This window comes from Sturnus vulgaris, chromosome 10 (assembly GCF_052056855.1).
Source record: "Sturnus vulgaris isolate bStuVul1 chromosome 10, bStuVul1.hap1, whole genome shotgun sequence".
Taxonomy (NCBI): Eukaryota; Metazoa; Chordata; class Aves; order Passeriformes; family Sturnidae; genus Sturnus; species Sturnus vulgaris.
The window spans coordinates 17,618,310-17,643,569 of NC_142252.1; the positions used below are offsets into that span (position 1 = coordinate 17,618,310).

A 25,260-nucleotide genomic window follows, 5' to 3' on the forward strand; every position below is an offset into this window, starting at 1 on the left:
TGTAAATTGGTAAGAGCCCTAGCATAGTAACATAGCTGTTACTGTTGTCTCTAAAACACTTAATGGCAGACTAAGAAAAAAACTTAGCAGACTAATTCTACTTGTAAGGGTTTTTTTTAACCTTTTATACATCAAATATCAATACCAGTTTCCAGTGTGTATTGTATCCCTTGTTGTAATGTTTGTACCAGCTAGTTACTAGGAAATCTTAGTTTCAAGTCTTCCTGCTGATTAAGAAGTGAATACTCAAGTGGTTTTTGGCAGAACCTTTAAAATTTAGTCAATGGTAGGGGAAAAAAAAGTTCATCTGGGCACACAACTCTTTTATTAAAGTAACTTGTTGATATTGACATATCGACCAGTGCACTATCACAGGTAAATTCATTGCTGTTGATAATCCTTTTCAAGCAGATCAGGAATTGTCTGTGTTCTGTTTGTAAAAAGCTCAGCTGTGCTGAGTAGAAAGTGTTTACTGAACAATCAATGGCAATTGATTAAGTTCTGAACTATCATCTTTTACACAAAGTATATTTTCAACAGATACTTCAGCTTCTTGTACAGTTAAGTTCCAAATAGAGATTTTTACACACAAATGCCTTGGAGGTAAATAATATACACTACTGAATGCTGTTAAAAAAATCAATATTGCAGAAATTAATAACTGGAGCTTTGATATTTATTTTTATGTGATCCAACTGAATTTCTTGGAAGAGAGCCTAGATTCTAAAAGCAATTTTGAGACGTTTGATGTTAGCTTAAAACCTGTTGATTATACAATGAATTCACATTAAAACAAACATGGATATTCTGGTTGAATACACCATGGTTTTTATTATAGCAGTAATTAATAAAACACATCTGGAGTCCTGCTGTGTTTTAAAACCTTAATCTGTGTCAAGTTTCAGCTGGGAGTTAACTTTCTTCCTAGTAGCTGGTCCAGGGCTGTGTTTTGGAGTTAGTGAGAGAATAACTGATATTTTAGTTGTTGCTGAGTACTGCTTGTTCAAAGTGAAAGGTTTTCCAGTTTCCCATGCTCTGCCAGTGGGCAGGTGTACGAGGAGCTGGGAGGGAGCAGGGCTGGGACAGCTGGCCTGAACTGGCCTCAGGGACATTCCAAACACTGTGCCAAGCACAGACATGGGGGAAGCTGGCCAGGAGCCACTGATTGCTGCTTGGGGACATTCTGGGCATCAGTCAGGATGCACTGAGCAGCTGTTAGTGTGCATCACCTGTCTCTACTGGGTTTTATTTCTCACTCCCTTTGTCATCTTTTCATTACAGTTGTAGTATTATTTTTTATTTCAATTATTAAATTGTTCTTACTTCAACCCATGGGTTTTGCCCTTTTTTTCCCATCCTCCTCCCCATCTCAGCAGGAAGTGAGGGTGGTGAATGAGCAGTTGCATGGTACCTAATTGCTGGATGGTGTTAAATTGTGACAGACCTTTTTGGTGCCCAATGTGGGACACAAAGGTTGAGATAACAACAGATCTGACCACAGTGTGTAAAACAGATTTGTTACAAGCATTCATTATATTAATTTAATAGTCAGTGGTCACTGTTTTTTTGTTCTCAGAGTTGTTGGGCTTGTTCTCAGGTTTGTGTCATGTGATGATGTCCTTGGTGTCCAAGTTGCCTTTGTGCTGTTTATCACCTTTGGAGGCTGGGCTAAGGTTGATTCTCTTGTACTTTATTACATTGGTTTATGGTATGATAGAATTGCTGGTTGTGAAACAAAGAAAAAACAATCAAAAACAGGGGTTCTTCCAGGAAAACTGCTGCTCCATTCTCCAGTGGGAAGTTCCCCACACAGAGAGGAAGAGCTGATCTTACTCCTGATCCTATGGAAAAAATTCGAATCCATTTTTAAAAGAAGCAGGGAATCCTAAGACCAGTACTAGAGGGGCCCTGCCTCCAGCCAGGTGGAGGAGAGAGACAGCCAGGTCTGTGGATCAGATGGCCAGGCACAACAGACCCACAGGGCTGTAAGGCTCTAGCCAGATACCTGTGCACAGTACATCCTAATTGCCATCAAACTATAAAGGGGAAGACCCCATTTTCCTTTGTTCCCCATCCCACTGGATGTGGGCAGCTGCCAGCTGGGGTTAAACCATGACAGCCTATTTTCCTTTCAACAGTTTTGGTTCCACAGAAGAGCTCCAAAGAGTGGTGAAAAAGGCTGCTGCTGAGAGCTGCATCCCTCTTTGGCCTCTGAAAAGGAAGGTGACATCTTCTCCTGGGCTGTCCCATTCTGCTCACTCACACTCAGTGACCAATACTGGGTGGGATCTGCCACCAAAGACCCCACACCTGCTCAGTGTCCTGGGCTAAGCATCCCAGAAACAGCAGACACAGCTGCTGCTCTGCAGAGTTATAAAAGGAGGTAAAATATGAGAATAAACCCATTTAAACCCAGCACTGTCACATAGAGATGTGGTTAATGTTAATGCATGTTTTCCCTGAGACCTGCCCCACTGTAGTGATGCAGGCAGCCAGTGTCCTGCATGGAGGTTACAGTCAGGACAGTATTATTGGCCAGGTGGTACAGCCATGAACCCAAGAATCAGTTTGCTGTTGCCACAAGGAGGAGCAGAAAAGGCTGAATCTGTGTAACATGACAGGAGGCAAGAGCCATCTTACTGTTCTTGCTTTGCACAGCTGCAGTGTGCCTACCTTCAAGGCAAAAGGCTCTACCTCCAATATAAGTAACTTAAATTATTGTTTGGTATACTAATACTAAAATATGTGCTCTGCATTGGGATGGCTGATTTTTATTACACTGAACAATTACAGATGGCATGTACAGAAAATCACTGGGATAGGGAAATAATTGTGTCGCAGTCTTCTAGATTCTAGAAATGACCTGTAATTCTTTGTAGTGAGAATGGAAAGCTGCTTACAGTTCACAGGTGTAGGTTTTAATCACGAAGCTGTGATGGCACTGTGTGGATTACAGCTTGGGAAAGTTTCAAATAATTCTGGTTACAAACATCGTACCTTGTATTACAGAAGTTCTCAACTAAAAAATGTCCATAAAAAAACAACTAGCTATGTCAATTTTTATTGCCCTCCTATTTGCTAACTCATATTACTTAAAATGCCTTGCTTTTACTATATGTATCTCAGTACTTATTAGTTAAAAAAAAATATAGAAGCCTAGAAATCTGTTGCCTTTTAGGTGTCCTGGAAAGTCTCAGTTTATTCAGGCCTGCCAGAAAATGGCAGAGCACATGAGAAATTCTGAGATTTCCTTAGACTCTCTGACCTGATTTTGCTTTGTCACATAAAGCTGTCCTGCTCCCTCCAAGAGATGCTGTCATATGGAAAACTGCTCCTAACAGTGCCTTGAACTGGGTGTAGTTAACAAGTTAACCTCTTGTGTAATGCAGGAAGGATGAAAAACTTAATAGAAGGTGAACACCCTTCCCTGCAACCTATCAACAACAATCTTTTGATATTGGTGCTGTGTCACTGCAGGTTAAATTGCTCGGACACCTACAGGAGGACTCCCACTGTTTACTTCCTCTGTGCTTCTTTCAGTGCAAAAAAAACCATAATGGGCTGACAGAGACATTCCAACTCTATCAGCTGAACAGCACAACAGGAGCAGACCATTGGAGCTGCACCTCTGGATGCCTAGAGTGGCATTAAATCTCCTTGTGCAGGTAGTTCATGGACTTTGATCTCTCTTAACCATGGGGTCAGATTGCAGGCAAAGGGCCATGACTGTAATCACCCTATGGCTGTTCCCTCAATATATGATGATTTGGTGGCACAAAGGAGCTGCCAAAAAGATGTGGTTAGAAAGACATGTCCAGGCCAAGCTGCCTCAGGTTGTTGTTATCCTTCATAAAACTTTGGGCGTCTTCCTCAGAAAGTGCTCTAAGTGGAAGTTCTCAGCCAGGGGATTACACTAAATGGATTCTGCTTTGACCGAACATGAGACTTATTTGTCTGCTCAAGGAGAGAGCTCAGGTCAGTGTAAATCAGCTCAGTGTTATATTCAGTTATGCACTTGACACAGTTGGTTTTAAAAAAATCAAATCACAGCCTCATTTTCCTGGGGTTCACATCAGAAGATAAAACATCATTGGCTCGCACAACAAAACAAGGCAAGTGTGTCAGCCTTAAAATAAATGAAACAAGTCATCATTTACCCTGGTCACGGTGATTATGCTGCGTGCACATTGCACAATGAAATTTCCTTCTCATCTGTGTCACCGAGTGCATGTGTCACCTTCACAAGCAGCAGAGCTGGGTATCCCTGCTCTGACCTGGAGCTCCATCCTGCAGGGAGCTGTACAAAAAGAAACATGTAACAAGGACAATTCAGGTAACTTACACTTTTTGGTGGCCTCATGCTGCTTCTTGCTTTATAAAGCATCTGGTTTTGTTCAGAAATGGTGAGATTTGGATGGCACATACATCACGCAAGTGCCCATCTCCATCTGTAGGCTCAGGCATGTGGATATGGGAATTGGGGCAGTTTGGCTGTGCACTGAGGTGTGTGCCCATTGCAGTGAGCTGTGTTGGGAGAAAACTCAGTCTAGTCAGACCATGGTGGCCAAGAGCTCTGGGTAAGGCAACCTCAGATTCAGAAATTCATCCATATCCAAAGAACACTGCAGTCCCACTAAAATCAGTAACACTAGACTTTACAGCTTAAATGGCAGCAGGAACCCACTCCTTCTTTCAGGTACAGTTTCACCTTAGGAGTGATCTTGAACTGGAAAAAAGCCCCACAAGAAGTAGCATGCATGCTGTGAATAGCAGCAATATGCATTTCACATTTGGAAATATACTTCATTATCATATCACTGGTTTACCTTGTTATCTGCCCTGCTCAGAAACAGTTAAGTATGGTTTTCCATACCTTATACAACAGGAATTCATGATGTAGAGCAATTTAATAAGTTAGGGAGATCAAATCACAAGCCAGTCAAAAAACTAAACACAAACACAGTGTGCCCCATACATTCAAAAACCCCACTAAGAGATCCTGCATTACAAGAAACCTGCAAGATCTGCAGGTAGTAGAGAAAAACAAGCCACTTAAGAAATCCTCTTTCTCTCCTGAGGAATCTCCTGCATGCACAGCTCATCTCTCAGATTATTGTTACATGTCACAATAATTCTCCAGGTCTAAAGTGTGTCTTCAGCTGGCAGGAGGGCTGTCACAGCACGTTACAGTGATGGCAATTAGCTAACTCAATCAAAGAGATTTCCAGGTTTGGCTTTGCCTCCCCTGCCATGGTTACATGGACTTGGCTGGTACCCAGTGTTCATGGCTGTTCACTGGCCAATTTGCATCCATTCCCAATTTCAAAATTTTTATTTTTGGTAGGATTCAAGGTATCCAGGCAACTACTGTCTCCAAGAATAGCTGAATTCAGCTATATTCCCATATACTTGATATCAAGCTCTTAATTTTACTGTTTCATACTCTGGCAAAATTGGACACTTCACAGGACAGGCCTGATTTTCCTTACCATATACAACTTAACTCCTCACATTCCCATCTAAGCTTTGCTCTGATTTTCAGCAAAATAAGCAAGAAACAATTCAGACCATTTTCTAAAAAAACACATACATTAACTGTGCCATTCATGATGTGGAATGGCTTTTTGAAGTCCTAATTTCTCTGTGGTGTATGCAATCATACTAGTCACATAATATAAATACAGAAGCTTACTTTAATAACTGCAAGCTCAGCAGGAGATGAGAGAACAAGATCAGATCTCAAACCTTCGTCCTTCACAACAGCAGTTTGCCACTACTGTGAGTTTTATCAGCAAATATTCTGCTTCTCAAAAACTCCCTAGGCTGCCAAATGCCTGCAGTAGGTAGAGTAAGCTTTCATGGGAAAAAACAACTGTCTGGGATAGTGGTACAAACCGTGATTTCAGCCCCTTTTGCTAGTAGCTGTGCTACTGCAGGAAGACATCTGTCCACAGCTCCCCAAAGGGGATCACAGCCTAGAGCGGGAAATCGGGGACATCTTACAGGTGTGGAGATACTCCTCTATAAAGCTGCTGCTCCGAGACTTCACCTTCCCCAGGTCTCCGCGGCTGCTCAGCCTCTTCTGCAAATCCATCCTGGAAAGCCCGGGGGTTTTCCCATCTTGCCCTTTCCATGTTCAGCTCCCCAGGAACGGCGGCCACACCACCCTGGCGCTCACACCGGGCGCTCGAGAAGTGTTTGACCTTTTGATATTGACGAAACAGGAACACATGGGGAGTTTTCCCGACAGAACAGCGGGTCCCGGAGTGAGGAGCCGCTGGGACCCCGCACCCCCGCCTGCCCCAGCCGCATCCCCTCCGAGCCCCGAGCCCACCCCGTAACAGCTCCTGGAGGTTGGGGGGCCTTTCCCTTTCCTTCCCTGCTCGGGCCGAGTCCCCCCCCCCGCGGTGCGACCTCGGCACCGAGCGAGGGCCGCTCTCCGTTCGCCGCCGCCGCTCCGGGGAGCGCGGCCCGGGGCCGCCCCCCGTGAGGGCTCCCGGCTCCCCGCACTGCGCATGAGCGGGGGAAGGCGGCGGAAGGGCCCGTCAGGAGCCGGGAGCCGCCGCCGCCGGAGGAAGCGCCGCCGCCGCCGCCCTCAGTGTCCGCCCGAGCCGGGAGGGGAGAGGCCCGCACAGCCCCCACCATGGTGAGCGGCCGCCCGGAGCCCCTCTGGGCCCGGCGCGGCGCCTCGGGGCCGGGCAGGGGCAGCGCGGCCTGGTCGTGGCGCGCTGGGTGTCCGGGAGCGGCCGCAGGGCCGGTGTCGGGGGCTCCGCAGCCGGGCACGATGTGCTGGCCCGGGGGCTGCTCGTGCTCCTGCCGGGTACGGCAGGGCCGGCGTGTGGGGCCCGGGCCGGGGCCGCTGGGCGGGCGGCGGGGGCTGCTCCGGGCAGGGGCCTAAGCGGGGGGCGCCGGGATCCCGCCCAGGCCTCCGACCCGCGGGGCCCCGGCAGGCCCTGCACGGCGGGGAGGGGCTCGCTGGCACCTGGTGTGAGGGTTCAGGCACCTCTGAGAGACAGCGGCGGTGTTGTGGGCAGCTCTGTGCCGTCTGTGCCCTGCGCCTGCCCTGTGCCTGCAGCAGCGCTGAGAGGGGGAGTGCAAGGGGCTGCCAGGAACCAGGGGCTGCTCGGACGTTTTCCTCAGGATTTCAGGCATCTCAGGGCCCGTTAAGGGCTGTCAGTTCACAGGGAAACTTGAGGATGTTGGTGCTTCTTGAGCTGGGATTATTATGTTGGAGAATTTCTGGATAATTGTTCTAGGATCTTGGTTGGTTCTGTTCACAGAAGTGTTGTAAAGGAGGGCCTTGCAAAGGTTCTCCTAGTAAAGGTCTTGTAAAGGTTTATTCTGCGTTTTCTCTGTAATACTGTTCTTATAGCTGAGGATTTGCTGTGGACTCCCAAATTGACTGACTTTCTCCCTTGTTTCTCGTAGGGGGAGACTGCAGTGTTTAGAACATGTGCTGGTTTTGTTTGCCTAAACAAAAGAAAAATTTATTCCTTCAATTAAATTAAGGGGGCCCTCATTGGTTTCTTGCAGTGTCTTATGCACCAGAGGGAAGAGTTTATAGTAGTACTCTAGGCTTTTTCTGTATTCAAATGTTGTCACAGCTTTAGCTACTACACCTGTACAATTTAAAGCAGTACTTTTCTGTAGCAGTGATCTAGTCCTAGGAAGGGTGTAGGAGGGGATCTTAAGATGTACTGGTGTATGCTTATTGGTATAAAGACATCTTGTACTTGGTGTTAATACTATTCTGACAAGTGTTAAAGACATATTAAAAAAATTACAATGTCACCTTTAATTGATGGAGTTATGATGGCATAAAAATTTGGTTAGCCAGCATTTAAATTAGTGGTGTGCAGACCTCTAATAAACTTGTCACTATGTAACTAGTATAATTTTTAATTGAAGAGTTTGATGTAGATCTTTGTTTGTGTTTTTTAATGAGTTTAAGCCTCAGTAAAGTTCAGACTGTAAAGGTGTCTTATTGTAATTCTGCAGGTCTAAGACTGTCTCAAATAGTGCTTACACAGTAATGTTACACAACTTTTTGTGAAGACTTTTTTCCATAAAAAATCACCTAGAGCTGTCTCACAGAATATCCAGTGTAGGTAGTTGAAGTAAATACACAGTTGATGAAATAAACAGTTGATGTTGTGCATTTACATATATTATTGGCTGGCTATGAGATTAGAAATTTAAATTGAACAATACTGTAGAAAGTGGCATTGTAACAAAAATAGTGAGGCCCATTATTTGCAGAATAACTTCTTGTGAGAAACAGCAGAGTTCTGTCTGCTTGGTCTTCTTGGAAACACTTAAGTGAAGAACCAGCAGACATATTCTGTGTAGCAGCTCTGTATTGCTGGATTGGTATTTATCAGATTGGAGGGACTGTGTGAATTCTCCAGTCATGGCCCCGAGCAGAGCTGTTAGGCCCTGTGCTAACAACTGTGTTCCAGGTTGTGCTTGTTGACTCCAGCACCCAGGTGAAAGGATGACATAGACACTCAAGTGGGACTAAATGACAGGCTGCAGCTTTTAGAAGCAGTAAAAAGGTATAGATTGTTTCCAAGTGCCCAGGTGTAGGATTCTGTACCTGTCCTTGTGATATGTCAAAATCCTCTGTTTGGTTAGGAGAAAGGTAGGGAGTCTTCACAGAGATCTGAGAATGCCCATGCAGAAACATGAGATTTGATGTCCCATTTTTCTGCCCATGTACACATCTACTCTGGCTCGTCCTCCCAGTGGCTGTGGCCAGGTAGTTTGTCCAGCACAGCAAATGCCATGGCACAGGCTCCTGCAGCTGAGGCCTGGCTCCTACCTGTCCATGCAGCACTGCCAGATAGAGCACTGCTGGCTCTGCCTTGGTCTCACCAGTGTCCATATGGCCAGAACCTTGTGCCTTCAGGACAGAGCTTTCCTGCCCTTGAACCATCTTTGTCCTAGATCTGGAAGGGAAACCACCCTGCCAGCGTTCCTTGGACTGCTGAGAGCAGTCAGCCTCTCTTACCCACTCTTCGTTTGAGCTGGCTGAGCAGCACCTGTAGAAGTGGTGTTCTTCATCTTCCCCGTTGGGTGTTACTGCTTCATCTCATCCTGAGGACAATGGTGTGCCCATGAATCACGGCAGAGCAGTAAGCTGGCCCATTCTACTCAGAGCCATCTTCACTGCCTGCACAATTCTGAATGATTTAATGAAGTTAGAACTGTGTGTGGTAAAGTGTGTTGAGGCCAGTGTGTGATTATCTACATCTTTATCCAGAGCCAAGTGCTAGCCTTGTCTCTATTTACATTATCTATTATATTGTCCAGTTTGTGTTCTCTGAAAAATATTTCTCTGCTGATAAATACATATTTTCTTGCTACAAACCTCAGCTGACAGGAAGTTGTAAAATTAAATATTAGAAGAATTTCATGTGTGACACTGTCTCCTGTAATGTTAGTGTACTTCATGACATTGTTATGTGGTGTTTAACTCAACAAGTTATTCTGCAAGGCCAACTGTTTATACGTGTAATCTGTGGTGCATATGCATGTCTGTAGCAGTTGATATTAAATATTTGAGGTTTGGTTGTCCCATAGTAAAACTTTAGATTCTTGGCATTATGCTTCGGATGGAGTAGTCAAGAGTGCTAGACAAGATGGTGCATGATTTTGTTTCCTCTCCTAGCTTACCAGAGATCTCTTTGAACTAATACTTTAAATCACTTTTAATAGAGCCACAGAAAAAATATTCAAGAATATGAACTACTCTGAGAACAAGGTGTGAAATTTATTATGTAGCTCTTGATATTTTACTCATGTTTTATGATGCCAGGGCAAATACACAGTATGAATAGAGCTTCTGCCCCAGACCAGAGCTAAGAATGCTAAACAACTGGCTGCTTTATGTTGTCCCTTTTTATTTGGAAAAGCCCTGATTTTTTTTTTTTGTGTTTCCTTCACCTCTCAGGTTAGCATGAATTACCATTATAACTGCAGCAACCTTCTGGGTAGCTGTATATTGACCTTCGGCCTGCATGGGAATACTGAAATTATTTTATCCACTAAAAGAACATTATAGAGGGTGGAAAGCAACTTTAATTTTATGTTGTGATTTTTCCCTTGGATTTTATATCTCAACAGACTTCATGTTTTTGTTCTGTATGGCTGCAGTCAAGTGGATTTCACATCAGTTTGAAACAGAACTTACAAATGTCCTGACTTTCTTACTCTGTGTGCCTTCCCTTAGAGAAACTGCTGTGGAAAATAAGTGTAGTTGAAGGGCATGTTTGTTTACATTATGCAAAAACGGTGGCTATTTACTTTCATTGTTTTTGTCTTTACCTTAGATTTTTCGGTAGCATACCTGTGTACCATCACTGTCGGTTAAGGTGCAGTTCTGTGTATTGGTAGATTTTTGTTGTAATTAACATTTTTCTTACCAAACAAAAAAAAAACCCAACATTTTTCTTACCAAACAAAAAAAGGCTTTTGCCTTTTAAGCTTTAGCCATGTGTTTGTTGAGTACAAGCAGTAAAGCAAACATTTTTAGGTATCTTGTGGTTCCTTTCATGGATACAGCCCAAGGTGGGATGTTTCAGGAACAGAACTCCCCAGGCCACTTGTGTCACATCAAGGGACAGAAGTGGCAGTCGGGTGGGGGCTGCATGCCCGAGCCTCTGGATGGAGCTGATGTCACCAAGGTCCTTGGGAAGAGCTGGGATGCTTGCCACATTGTGGGAAGCATCTTGCTGGAGTCTGAATGCAGTCAGGGTAAAGGCCTAGACTTTGTGGAGGTTGGTACTATTTTAGAAAAGGCTTTTACCTGTCACATGCATGAGAACTTAACAGGCTTTTCCTTGAGTCCTGCCTGAAACAAAAGCACAGATGTCACATTGTTCAAATTCCTTTACTTAGCAGTGAAACTAGCAGGATCGTCTGTGTCAGTGGCTGGGAAGGGAAAGGTGCAGAGCAGTTGCTGGCTGAGGAGTGTCCGTGTGAGTGCCCTCCTTGGGGGCCACAAGGAAGTTTGGGCAGCAAAGCTCATCGTGCCCTGCTTGTCTGGCTGGTGGCCACATGGGACCTTTGAGCCAAGTCCAGAACAGGGCTCCAGTTGGGATCCTCAGCTCTTCAGTCCAGGCAGTGTGGGACAAAGGTTAGTGCTGTCTCCCGTGAATATTACCCAGGAGAGTGGAGCCCTCATTCGGCTATTAGCTGTCCAAAAAATGGTGATGGCCAGTGTGCAAAACTTACCTCTGAATCTGGGGTGACTGAAAACAGTGCAGAAGATAAGGAAAAACAATGCTGTAGTCAGAGTTGGTAGAGAAGTTCTAGCATTTTTTGTTCCTGAGGCTAGAAGAAAAAAATACTTGGGGAAATAAAAGTCCAGGTTTTTTTTTTTTTTATTTGTAGCTTTTCCCTGAAGTGTCTTATCAAGGAAACAATATTAGAATTAGAATATTCAAATTTGGTACTTCATGGTAAGAGGCAAATCTTCATTTTAAAATCAAAGTTATAGAACCAGATGTTAATTAGAATGCGTGTAGTTTAATGAATCTACATAATGTAGCTTTTCATTTGAAGAAGTTACTCTGTGTTTTAAAAATAAGGTTATCTGTCTTGTGATATCCTTATTATGAAAGGTAGCTTGGATACCACACAAACTTGATCAAAGGCTTGCAGAACTAAATTCTTCCTTTTCCTCTTAACGCAAGAAAAAACAAGAAATAAGAGTACAAATTTGTTTCATTTGCTTTCCATTGTTTTTTATTTGTATGTATAGGAAAGACACGTATCTCTTAAATAAAATTCTATCGTCCTTTTTAGCCTATGTTGAAGTTGAGATGTTTTAAGTGGATGGTGTTGCATTACAGTGAGCACAATTTCAGTGTCAGGTATTTGTTGCCTGATGACTGTAGGATTAAAGGTTATGTGCTGCTCTGTATTGCACTTAAAACAATAATAGATTATTAGTGCTCAATGTCTAGAAATAGCCCTTAAAAGTGCAGAAGGTTTGGAACCTGTTCCTGCTTGAAGTGTGGGTTTTTAATGTGCTGGAAGAAGAGCTATAATAGGATAGTAAAAACTCAGCAGTAATTCCATCTCCTGCTGTCCTGTAGCAGGCCTGCAAAGAGTGTCCAGTCACTTAGGATGTGGAGTGTCTTGTTCACATTGGCAGGGTTCTGCAGAAGCATTCATCAAATAAAAAGAAAGGGCTTTGGTGCTTCTTCACTAAAAATAAACTCATATTTGTCCAGGAAAAATACGATTATTCAAGAAAAAGATTATGGCTGAACAGTGTGATTTATTGCATCTTATATCTTCCTGAATGTTGTACTGATTGTTACAGTACTGATTGTACTGTGATTAGCTGCTTGATTCTTTGCAATTTCAATCTTCTTTTAAAAAGGTTTTATGTTGTTACTATCACTTAGTGAGCCCCAAGCATGGGAAAATCTCATGTACATATGTAGAATTTAAATTTTATCATAAAAGACATTTAAGCTGCAAGTTTTTGATCTAACAAATTGCACTCTTCTTTTATGTGACAAGATGCATAACACACCAGCTTTTGTGGTCCTGGGCATCCATGGTAAAGCCTATTTAAACCTGTTTCTTGACTTTTTGTGGGATGTCACTGCTTTTGGAGTTTACCCTTGCAGGAGCAGTGCAGAACAAAGCCTCCTGAGGTTTTACAGAGTACTTACTATGAAATGGGCTATGCATACTTATGCGTACATATTTTAAAAACATCAAAATACTAAAGATTAAAATCACCGGCTTTGTAAACAAAAAAGAAGCAAAGAGAAAAGCTAAGGTAATTAAGTATGGCTGCCTTATGGTGCAGTGAGTCTGTGGTGATGCAGCAATCTGGCTGTGTGGAACTGATTAGAGGAAGCTGGTAATTGATAGAGAAAATTAAATTTGGGATTATTGTTTCATCTTCATTTGGGATTTCATTCAGTCGTTTGTTTTTCATATATCCGAGTTTACAATGTATTTTAAAAAGCTGCAACTAAAAATCCATTAGTCATTTCTAGAAGTTGTTCCACATGGCTTTGTCAGTGTAAGTGATTTTTGTGGAAGTGTGAGCTCAGTAGTGCAAGGTGCTGAATGTGTGCTGGAGCCAAGCACGGACAGCCGGGGGGCACAGGAGCTGCTCGGGTGCCTTGGCTTTCCCTGGAACCACGTCTGAAAATCTCAGTTTCAGAATTGTGTTTGTAGCCAGAGGTCCAGTGTGACAGACTTGGTCAAGAGACTGAAATAAAGCAGCAACACATAATAGCTTTAAAAATGGTATAGCCAAACTAATATTACTCAATTTGAAGTCTGCAGTCTGAGCTAAAAGTTTGGCTTCAGTGAAGTGTTGTAGATACTGGGTCAGTTTGCTTTGGGGGAGATTATTTTTATTAAAGGGATACGTAAGCTAAGGGTATAATTCTATTTAGTGTATCATGTGGGTATCAGTTAAAACCAAATGTGATGCAAATTCGATTTTTTTCAATGATATAACTCTGAAGCTGGTAACTTAACTATTCATACAAATAAAAGAAGTTCACCCTCGTCATCAAGCCACAGAAAACTGATCCTGACTTTTAAGACAGATGAATTTGTGTTCTGAAGCATTAGTTCTTTTTTTGTAATGGTAATGTGATTGAACACTAATTATCCTTTGGAATTAAGAGCTTGAGCACATATTGCTCCTAAATCATTCATTCTTTGGTTGCATTTTATCGTGTCTTCGGATTTTTTTGCCCTTTTTCTCCATATTCCCTGAGAAGGAGCTGTTGAAATTACAGTTACAGTAATGAACAGAATATACAAGTTTTGGTTAGAATACAAAGTAAACTAAAAATGAAATATTTGTGCCATATAAGAAATCCAATACTGACTTAAAATTTTGTCAGAACTTTAATTTACCAAGTTGTAACATTGGGAGTCTTTGTTTTGACTGTATTGAGTGAACTGTAGATCTGAATTTGGGTGTAGTGCAGGAGCTGTGATTGCTTTCTCCTGATGAGCTGTTAGTTTTGTGTAACTCAGACCCTTGAAATCCTGAGTGTGCTTCTCCTCGTCAGAAATATCCTTGGGAATCCCTCTCTGCTGATAAGCAGCGAGTTTGCATTCAGTTCTGGGCTAGACCAGGGCGGGATCTCTGGGTCTGGGCAGGAGGCCTGGAATTCCAGAGCTCTCACCTTGGCTACTCACTCCCCCGCCTGCCTCAGGCACAATTACCTTTTTTTTTTTTTTAGCTTCGGTTGCTGCACCTGTGAAATGGAGACAATGCCTCCTTGCAGGAATGTTTTGCAAATTATGTAGGTGGAGCTGAGAACCTTCAAAGTGAAAAAATCTCTTTAAAGTAAAAGAAGTGTTTAAAGTATTTCAGTCCCTCGCTGCCATCAAGAGGCACCTCAGGAGATCCCGTTCCAGGTGTGGCCCTGGTCCTGCAGCAGCTGGGACCAAAAGGACACCAGCCTGCTGCTCCGTGCTGCTAAATGCTCAGTGGCCTGCTCTGCCCCACCTCTGGAGGAACTTGATCAGATATTTTGATATCCTCATTGCTTGGGAAAATTATAAAGATAATGATTTTAAAAACATTAAGAGACTAGCCTTTATTTACTTGTGTTTTTCTTTGTCCAGTAGACATTTCTAGTTACAGTATTGTCTGTTTTCACTAGAACAAGTTGAAATCATCACAGAAGGATAAAGTGCGTCAGTTTATGGTCTTCACACAATCTAGTGAAAAGACAGCAGTGAGTTGTCTGTCTCAAAATGACTGGAAGTTAGATGTTGCAACAGACAATTTTTTCCAAAATCCTGAACTTTATATACGAGAGAGTGTTAAAGGATCACTGGACAGAAAGAAGTTAGAACAACTATATAACAGATACAAAGGTGAGTACCCTGAACTTTAAGGCTTATTTCTTACTTGTAAAATTCTTATTTACAGTGTATTGGTGATGCTGTGCTCTTTTGCTGGGAAATCTTAACTGACTCTTTCAGCTTTGTTTTTCTATGCTAATAATACAAATTAGAAGGGAAATACAGGGAGGTTTCTGCTTCTTCACAAGGATTACTTTATGTGCTCTGAATGTATCTATATTTATAGGACATTAGGGTCTGAGCTGGAATTGTGTGTACAGTGAGTAATTGTAATGGTTAATGAGGATTTTAGGTAAGTCTCCTGGGAAAGGCACATCACACAGGACTTGATCCCGACAGAGGAAAAGATTGCATACTAGGAATTGGTTCTACCTTACTTTTTGTTCAGCTTTGTTCTTATTAACAAATAGTTACAAACAGTGTAGAAGAAAAAAAAAGTCTCTGTATCTGTTATATAGCCAGCATTCAACTGATATCTTACCACATAAAGTGGAGTCAGCAGAGCAGAACAAATCCTGTGTTTTAGCACTTAATCTGAAAATGAGTGCTCTGTTTTCTGTCAGTTTTCCTATGTTTTATATGTATAATCCAAATACCGTTTTGGTGAAGTCTGTGTTGGCTTGCTTTCATAGATCTTTGTTAGGGCAGGAACATCTCGCTTCCAGACCAGATGTTGATTCCTTTGTGGAAAGAGGAGTAGGCCTGGCCGACTTGGAATCGCTAACGGGGCAGTGTGACTTCCCCCTGGAGGTTACCTTGTCCAACCTCCTGCCTGCTGGAAACCTCATGGGTGCCAGGAAATGCCCAAATCTGCTCTTGGGGTAGCCGTGGATGGGCAGATCTGAGTTTTGGTACAGCTTGGAAATGAACACTGTAGAATGGCTTCTGATGGAACACAGCTCATCAGTCTGACCAAAGAGGCCAATAATTGAGTGTGCTGGGGGGAGAGAACCACTGTGCTCTGTAGGGAATGAGTCAGAAGATCCTGCATATTATTAGGCAGAAAACAAATGTTTGTGGTGCTTTTGTCTCTCAATGAAAATAACATGAGCTTCATTGTATGGAAGGCTTTATTTCAGTAAGTGCCTCAATTGTTAACGCTTAACCATTAGGAGCACTCATTTAATTTTGTTTTTAAAATACTCTCATATAAGCCAAAAATGGCTTATTGAAAATGTTTCTTTGTCTTAAATATACTTGTTGAAGAAATCAGCTTTTTCAAGTATCTGTTTTTCTTGATACTTATTTTTATGTCCTGAAGATCCTCAAGATGAGAATAAGATTGGTATAGATGGAATCCAGCAGTTCTGTGATGACCTAGCTCTTGACCCAGCCAGCATCACTGTACTCATCATTGCATGGAAATTCCGGGCTGCCACACAGTGTGAATTTTCAAAGCTGGAATTCATGGATGGAATGACTGAGCTAGGGTAAGTGCTCACTGAGTGTTAGCTGGTGACAGTGTGATCCAGTGTCCTGTTTTGGGGAATTCTCAGTCTTGGTGTCCTTTCTGAGATGTTTCAGAGCCCAGCATCACTTGTCTTCCTCTGGAAAACGCAGCCCTGCCTTGGTTGTGTGAGCATTGTGTGGTGGTTGGCACAGGGCTGCTCTGGCAGGTAGAGCAGGGATACTGGGCAGACCTGGGGTTTTCTCTGCCTTGTGCGAGTGCAGGAGTCTTTATCACATTTTCCTAAAAATTTTGGGGATTGTAGAACCTGATATATCAGGTATATGTGCAAATAAAATGTGAAGAAATAACAAATAAATGAAATTCTTGTAGAGGTGCAGACTCATTAAAGGCTTCCTGAATTCTGTTTTGATAATTGTATTCTACAAACAGTTTATAGATTTTTGTTTCACTCATGTTTTTATGGCAAAATGAATAATAAATAAGTAAACAAACAAACATGCTTTCTGAAATGCAGATGTGACAGCATAGAAAAACTGAAGGCCCAGATTCCTAAAATGGAACAAGAATTAAAAGAACCAGGAAGATTTAAAGATTTTTATCAATTTACTTTCAACTTTGCAAAGAACCCTGGACAGAAAGGTTTAGGTATGTATTCTAATTCATAAGCATTTGTTCATAAATATTGGAAATTACTGATTAAAGCAGTAAATGAATGTATTATTGTCATCCAATGAGTCTGAAAGATAATCACCCTTGGGATAAAACACATCTCTGTGTTTTGAAAGATAGATGTCAATTTAAGGTATTCAAATTGATTATTAATAAAGGCTACAGAATTTTATGAGAGTTTATTCTTTCACTCAGAGTGAGTGCAGTTCTCAGTAAGCACAATGGATTATAGTCTTATATTAAAGACATAATTAGACCACTTAGAATTTGCAGCACTGAACAGATTAATTGAATTTTTACTTTTAGGATAAATTGAAGCTGTAAAACCATTTTGTGTGTAAGCACATTTGTACAGTCCCTTGTAATACCAAAAATACTTGCAAATGTCTTGGCAGGATAGAATTGGAATGGTACAAATGGATTCCTGTATTCTGGGCCTGATGCCTGCTGGTACCTACCTACAGAGTTTTTTTCCCCCTTAACCTCAGTGAAGGTTTTTTGTCATTATTTCAGAGTTCACATGCTGACTGTGGCTTTGGTTGGTGTAACAGGTGGAGTGGAAGAATAATTTATTAAAAATAATTTCAGAACACCACAGTTTGGATGGAATTAAAGGAATAAATTGTAACTCTGTCTATTCAAAAATACAAAAAAGAGGGAATAAAAATTGCTTTTGAGCAGTGATGTTAAACAGCCAGAATGTACATTCATTTCTCTACAATGTATTTGGCTATTAGCCATAACTAGCATTTCATGACCCTGTAACTTCTTAAGTTAATTGTTCTGATTCTGAGAAATAATAACATATGGAAAGGATGGTAGGTTCCTCCTTGGCAGCTTGTGAATTTGTTTTTCTCAGTAATGACAATGCTCTAAACTGGCTGTCACTGGACAGCTGTGCATTCCCAGGCTGTGTAAAGATGAACTTTCTGCTTTAGTTTTATTAGCTTTTATGTACAGACCAACTTTTGGCTTAAAATGAGTATTGAAAAATAAATAAATAAGCAAAAGCTCTATGTCCTTCCTTGACATTTTGCTGTATCTTGTTTGTTGTTTTCAGTGGATTGTGAATTTCATTGTATCCAGAGGAGCTAAAAGAGCTGCTAAACCATATGAAAATACTTGTGCATGTTTGTAGTCATTTCTGAATCATCAAATAAATGAATAGGCTGATTTGTATTTCTTGCAGAAAGTAATAATATTTTTTTAGGCTGCTACAACAAGGAAAATGTGGACAGCAACTGAATTGTGGAATTAATTTCCCAGGGAAACTGATTCACTTGCTTTGTTTCTCATTCATCATAAAGCTGCTTGGTGCAGGTTAAGCTCTAGCAGTGGCAGACAAGTAGAGCTTTCTGAGATCCATATAGCATATGCATAGTGTAAGATAGGCTTTTAAAATTGTTTTTAAGTCTGGGTCTGGAGCTTAAAGTCTGGATGCTTACCAGCCCTTTTGGTGCTCATAAATACACAGTTCTAGGCATGAATTTAGAGCAGGGCAGAATAATTCTGGAACCCTGGAGCAAAAGAATACTGGGAAAAGTACAGAGCTGCAAAGTAAGTACTGCTAGTTAGGCAATTAATTTTGGTGTGTCTAAATAACTGCTTGTAGGAACTTGCAAATTGATTTTAATATATATTGGCCTCTAATCTTGCAAACATTGTGCAGTAGTTCAGGCACAGTTCTGGAAATATATTTCCTCTGCATCAATCCTTATTACTGTGTAAGTACTCTGGGTGTCTGAAAAGTTCTTGTGATATTTTCATCTCATTGGAACATACCCTGTAGCTGGTGTTCATATCAAACTCTGTTTCTTTCTCTTGAATCTCTCTGCATAAAATTCAAAATAGAGGATGTATTTTGAGACACTTATATTTGATCCAGGAAGATTTCACTGAGCATTCTCATGCTTACAAAAACCTAAAATGATATCTTTGCCTTCCAATTATATTTTTACCTTTATATCTTTACCTTCTATATAATTTATTTTTAAAAACGTAGTTTGTCCCAAGGGCATTGTGTCATCATGCTTTACATGTTTGGACTCATACAGTGAGTTTGAAGTTGCAGCATCCTGAGTTTAGCTTTTAACAGCCTTTGCTTACCCACAAGAATGATCTCAAAATTATATAAAAATGTCAGAATGCACAGTTTGTTTTTAGTGATTGTTTACAAACCACTGTAAAATGCAGTGATTTGATGACCTTGCCTTTTTGTATGCACACCTTAAAGCAGCACAAGTAAATAAAACTTAGTTTTTAATCTGTTTCCTTGAGGAACTGATCAGCTTCCTCTAAAGTTAGAAAGGCAGTAGTTTTAGTTGAAAGCTAAAATGCATGTTTTTGTACCTGAATCTCCTGTTGAAGAGAGATTTTGAGCCTCTACAGTCTTGAATGAGTTGCCATTTTCAGATACAGCTTTATTTACTGATGAGCACTGTCTAATTTATCTCTGCTTCTTGAGATTCAAACTTACTCTTTTGTCTGAAATCCAACCTCTTTGCAGCTGCTGGAAGATCTTTGACAGATTTTATTCTGTTCTTTGGTCAGGAGGTATTATAATTTGACTCTGCTCTTTGAGAACTTTTAATATCAGATTCTAAACAATTCAGAAACTCCCCATCAGCTTCTGTTTTCCCTCCAGCAATGCAGATTGCATACTTTGTTTTGTTTGCTGTTGGTTTCACCTCCCTGGGTTCTTTTAAATATTTGGGCATCCTGGGGGAAGGAAGGGAGTGGAGTTCTTGGGTTATTGGTGTGGGTTTTTTTCTTTTTTTTTCCCTGAGGTTTGCAGTTGATCCTGTGCCTTCTCTCCCTGCTTCCACGAGGGGATTGTTTATAGAAGAAATTTGCTAGACCCCAAATATATAAGAGCTTTTGTTAAAAAGAGGGCACTTACTTAGGCAGCCTTTTGAGGCCACTGATATCCTGTGGCTGAGGATACCGAATTTGGTAATTGACAGTGAGTGGTGTTTGGTGCCGCAGCACCGAGCAATTCCCTGGTAATCGCTGGTAGTGCAGGGGACCCTGGGCAGAGCTGTGGGTTCCAGAAGTCTCTGATGTGCTCACAAGCTCCTCTCTGTCCCTCTGGCTCCCCCCATGGAGGAGGAGCTGCCTCTGTCCTTCCCCTCCATCCAGACCAGCTGGGGTTTTTTGGGAGCTGCTGCACTCCAGCAGCTCTGACAGGCAGGGAGCTGCTCTCAAATGTGTCAGGTCAGGCTTCACTCATTCCAAACAAGCAGGAATTTAACAGGGGGCTTTGAAAGAAGAAAAAAAAAACCCTAAGTCACAAAAAACACCCAACAAAAAAAATGAAAAAAATCCCAAACCAGAATGGCCAAAGACAACCCCAAACCACCAACAAAAAAAACCCAAACAAAAGCAAAACCTCAACCCAACCAAAGCAACACCAACAAATCCAACTGTCTTCTGTCTGCTTAAGGACACTACCTAAAGATTCTTTTTCAAAAGGAAATCTTGACTGCAGAAATGAGCATTTCCCAAAAAAGCCTCATTACAAAGGCAGCGCATGTAATAAGGTTGCCCTAAAAATAAAATCATTAAAATCTGGTTTTATCTAAATTGTGTTTTATGCATTAAAAAAAAAAAGAAAGTCTCAGTACAAAGTACTACAAGTTTTCTTTTCAAGCCAAGAGCATCTTTAACTGAAAAGATTTTTCTGACTTTTAACTAAAGTATTGTTAGATAGCAAAAGGCATATGAAATGTCGTGGGGGGTTTTGGATATGTTAGGTATTAATATGGGCAGTTTTCAGTTCTGTAAAATATAAAATACATGTGTAACACTTTATTTATGGATCCATGAGTATATTTGCATTAGTTTAATCTTGTCACATTTATGGATACATGGTTCATCCTGGTGTTAGATACTTGTGGAGATTATATATTTGATATGTATATCTCTAAAAGTAATATATTTTAATATTACAGATTTAGAAATGGCCATTGCCTACTGGAATTTAGTACTTAATGGAAGATTTAAATTTCTAGACTTGTGGAACAAATTTTTATTGGTAAGTGTAAACCTTTACATGATCTGGACTGCAGTATTTTCAGAACTTGGAAGCTAAACATGTTTAAGTTAAGTTAAGTTGAGTAGATGAAATAGACTGTCTTGACCTAAAACCCAGGTATTCATAGTGTGTACAAGAGAAGTATGTTTTGGGGATATGGATGTGTCTGAGACAGTAAAAATAAATGTATAATAGGGTTTTAATTCATTTTTTTTAACTCTAAATTTTCCACCTCTCCAAACAGGAACATCATAAAAGATCAATTCCTAAGGATACCTGGAACCTTCTTCTAGACTTTAGTACAATGATAGCAGATGATATGTCTAACTATGATGAGGAAGGTAAACATTGCCATTTTCTCTCATTAACTTCTAACTGTGTTGTACATTACATTTATCACTGTGTATCTGCTTTATAATCTCAAAACCAGCTCCATTTTAGAGTATTACTGGTGATCTGAAGTCCAGTTAGAGCTGCTTTAATGCACGTTGTAATCATCTCTGTTACTGATGTTTTAAAAAGAAATGCTGAAGCTTTCATGGAATCCATTTTCTTTTTTTGTTCTGTCTAAGTTCAGACACAAATTCTTTCTTACTGAAACAACCCCAAATTCTTTCTTATTGAGACAAACCCTGCTATATGTCCATTTAAAACCCACAGATTCTCTCTTGGTGCAGTTCTTGGCATAACTGATCCATGGTTTGTTCAGCTCTGTGTAGGGTCCTCTGGATATTTCATTTCGTAGCTGAGAATGTTTTTAAGTCTGGTTGCTTCAGTTTATGTGAGGCTTGGACATGTTTTGACATAGAAGTGAAGCTGGCAGCACACAGGGGTTGCTGAACAAAACTCACTTCCTACCAAATGTGTTTCTTGTAAACTTTTGTATTGATCTTTCCTCTTCAGTCCATGTGCAGCCAAGAACAGCTGATTACCCTCAGCCCTTGGCAGCACATCAGTTCAGTGAGGGGGGGAGCTAAACTTGGGATACCTCCGGAGCAGAGGGCAGCACACTTCTCCAACTTTATTAATTATGGACTGTCCTCATTCCCTGGTCAGTTTGGAGTCAGGATTTTGGTCAGTTTTTTGTTTTTTTATGGAAGATGATCCTTGGAAGTGATGTGTATTAAGTGGCTTTTAAAGGAAGCAGAAATCTTTAATCGGCTTTTAAATTTCAAGCAGGAAAATAAAACTATATTTTTTTTATTTCAAACTCTGCCTGATTTAATGCTGGAAAGCAAATAGCTTGTCTGGATGTGAAGCTTGTGAAAGAATGCCTTGTTGAACCAAGTTCTTACATTCTGGTGTTTTCTTCTTTTAGGGGCATGGCCAGTTCTTATTGATGACTTTGTGGAATTTGCACGCCCTCAAATTGCTGGGACAAAAAGTACGACAGTGTAGCACTAAAGGACCCTTCTAGAGTGTACATAGTCTGTACAAATACCTGAAATGGAAAATTGCACAGTCAATTTCTGCTGGCTGGACTGAACTGAAGATCAATCCTCACAATGTGGCTGAGGGTTGAGACAAACCTTTAAGGATACATCTTGGACCATATCATATTTCATTCTTCTACTGGTGGTTTGGGCTTTTCTTCTAGTCTGGACCACTCTTGCCCGTTAAAATTCCAACACTGTGGATTTCATCATGGATTTATTTTTTGTTGGTGGATCACCCTAGTTTCATCTCCCATAAGTCCTAGAAGCTTTATAATCATTTTGAGGTTTCTGATTTCACATAAAGCACAACGCTGGTTGGTCATCATCAGACAACTATTGTATGGCATCTGAATTATACAGATCAACATCAAAACAATTTTTAAAAGAATCCTTAAATATACACTTGGGGCTAGTTGCAAAGACTGTACTGATAGCACTTCCTGCAAGAGTGATATATTTAAGTGTACTGGGTCCGAGTTTTTTCTTTTCTGGAAAAGAGCAGGTGTCGTCTGAGTTTGTCTGGTCACAGCCGTGCCAGGAGTGACCAAGGAGCCCCAGGGCTGTTGATTGGGGGTCTCTGGTGCCTGGCTGAGGTTTGCTGGTGGCTCAGCTGCTCTGGGGACAGCTGGGGGTCGACACAACTCGAGCACTTTCAACCCTGGGGGCGATGGCAGAGCCCGCCCTGGGCCGAGGTGTGTCCTCACAGAACCAGCGTTCTCTAGGTTATCTCTAAGAAATCAGATTTCATTACAGTTTTGAAATGCTTATCTGTCTGTCAAAGAAAGGTTTTTCATTTCTGTGGAAATCAAACACTTGAATATACTGAATTTGTGTCTTAACTGTTTGCTACACAATACAGTATTTTAAATTGAGACATGTGACTTCTATGGCTGAGGTGTGACAAAGCAAATGGCCCTGTTGTACAAGAAGCTGGTGAGGTTGATGTGAATCTGGGTTTTGAAACCATTATCCTGGTAAGATAAATCTTCATAACATAGAGGTACTGCCATTATGGATGACACCCTTTTTTAAATTATTTTGCTGAGTTTTCCTTAAATTGACATATCACTGTGGTTGCCAAATACAGAAATTAAAACTTTCCCAAACAAGCACAGATCAGATACAAACTACTACACTGGCTTTGTTTAAATTATTTTGTGGATCATCACTACTGTCTTGCTGCGTTTGACTAAATTGCTTCATTTGGATCAAAGCAGGTTTTATCAGATGCAATTCTTTAATAATACAAGAGCTCTTCAGCTGCTTTTATGGTCTTCTACTCCTCAGAGTTACTTGTGAAGAGATGTGATAAATCCTGCTCTGGAAAGAACGAGCTCCAGGAGAGGAGACAGACCATACTTACAAGTGAGAAGAGGGGATTTAAGTCCATGCTCTAAATTGTGCCCTGATAAGGCCAGAATTATTTTTGAGAAGAGTCATTGGTACTTGCACTAGACTGCAGCATGATTTTATGCAGATGCTAAAAGTATTTTAGGGAAAAATTGACTATTAAACAGCTAAAATTTTTATTTGTACTCTGTGTGCAAAGGCTGGCTCCCCTTACAGCAGTGCCCTTTTGGCAAATCCAGTTGTGCATTTATTAAAAAAATACAGTTCCTCAGAAACATTGCAGACTTTCTCCAGCTACCGGAATTGGCTACGCCAAAAACTGTGTGTTTTGCTGCTTTCAGTATTTCCTTTCTCAGTTTTGTGTAAATAAAAATGGGGACTTGAAATCATGGGGGTGGGTGGGGAGGAAAAACAAAAAAAGCTCTACAAGGTTATCTCTGCGTGCTGTTTTCTGTCTCGAGGGTTTTGGTACTGTTTCAGATTGATTCGTTCAAGTATGCTGTGTTTGGAGAGGAGAACTGACTTGCTTTTCATCCCAGTGCAGACTCGTCCCTCCAAAAGTCTGGGATTGGGCAGTGGCAAAATGCCGTGGTGTTTTAGAGACTCTTCCTTTTGAATGCAAGATCTTTCCAACAAAATTGTGTTGTCATCAGTTTGGTACTACATGCTTATAATTACTGTGTAATTATAAAGAAATACATAAAAACTTTGACTAATTATGTTGCAGAAAAGGGTTATTTGTGCTATCATGGCATCTTAAAAGTTTTTCAAAATGACTGAAGTTGAAAGAAACATTGATTTAACAAGGTGTTGTTCTAAGGACAAAATGCCTGGCTACAGGGAATATTTTGTACTGAAACGTGCTTGGATGTGGCCATGTGGCTTTTTCCTTTATATATGTGTGGGGTTTTTTGTTTTTTGGTTTGTATTTTTTTTTAAGAATGCAGCCAGTTGCTTACTTGGATTGCTTTAATTCGTAAGTGCTTATGTCTTCAATTTGATGATCTCCCTGGAAATGGATTGATTTAATTTTGCCAAATGTTAAGAAAAAAAAAAAAGGCAAACATCAAGTTTGTAAACTGTTTTTATACATTAAATATGTACAAAATTAGAAGTGCCCTGATATAAAACACTTAATCTTGAGATTATATTTAGTAAAAACCCATCATTTACATATCTCTGTAAGTTCCAAATGTAACTTCTTACAATCCCTCTCATTACCAACAGAGGCAATAAAGCTCCAGTGAAATTGCCATGACTGAGGTTTGTACTGCATTGTTTCAGTGTATTATTTGTAAAACTTGTTTCTGGAATGTGCTTTTAGGGAGTGGGTGGGGAAAAAAAGCATGGAATATGGGTGTTCTGCATAAAATACAGTTCAGGGCAAGTCTTTCTTTTGGGGGGAAAAAAATATAGAAACTGCTCCTCCACCTTGCCTGTTGCTTGTTCCCAATGTTTACGAGTCCCATGTGGAGCTGATTCTCCCTGCCCTTGGC

The 25,260-nt window shown here is 41.0% G+C and overlaps 1 protein-coding gene and 1 long non-coding RNA gene across 2 annotated transcripts; one reads left to right on the forward strand and one right to left on the reverse strand.

Annotated features, from left to right (window-relative positions):
• Window positions 1-512: 512 nt before the first annotated feature.
• On the reverse strand, window positions 513-6,302 carry LOC148222689 (uncharacterized). Its single transcript, XR_015805602.1, has 2 exons — window positions 5,896-6,302; window positions 513-4,297 (listed from the first exon to the last, which is right to left on the reverse strand). It is a non-coding gene; the product is annotated as an uncharacterized LOC148222689 (long non-coding RNA).
• Window positions 6,303-6,514: 212 nt separating this feature from the next.
• DCUN1D1 (defective in cullin neddylation 1 domain containing 1) lies at window positions 6,515-25,017 on the forward strand. Its single transcript, XM_014871550.2, has 7 exons — window positions 6,515-6,646; window positions 14,661-14,877; window positions 16,127-16,295; window positions 16,791-16,921; window positions 20,896-20,978; window positions 21,223-21,319; window positions 22,297-25,017. Exons 1-7 carry the CDS (start codon window positions 6,644-6,646, stop codon window positions 22,374-22,376), a joined length of 780 nt encoding a protein of 259 aa, XP_014727036.1. The 5' UTR covers window positions 6,515-6,643; the 3' UTR covers window positions 22,377-25,017.
• The last annotated feature ends 243 nt before the right edge of the window (window positions 25,018-25,260 follow it).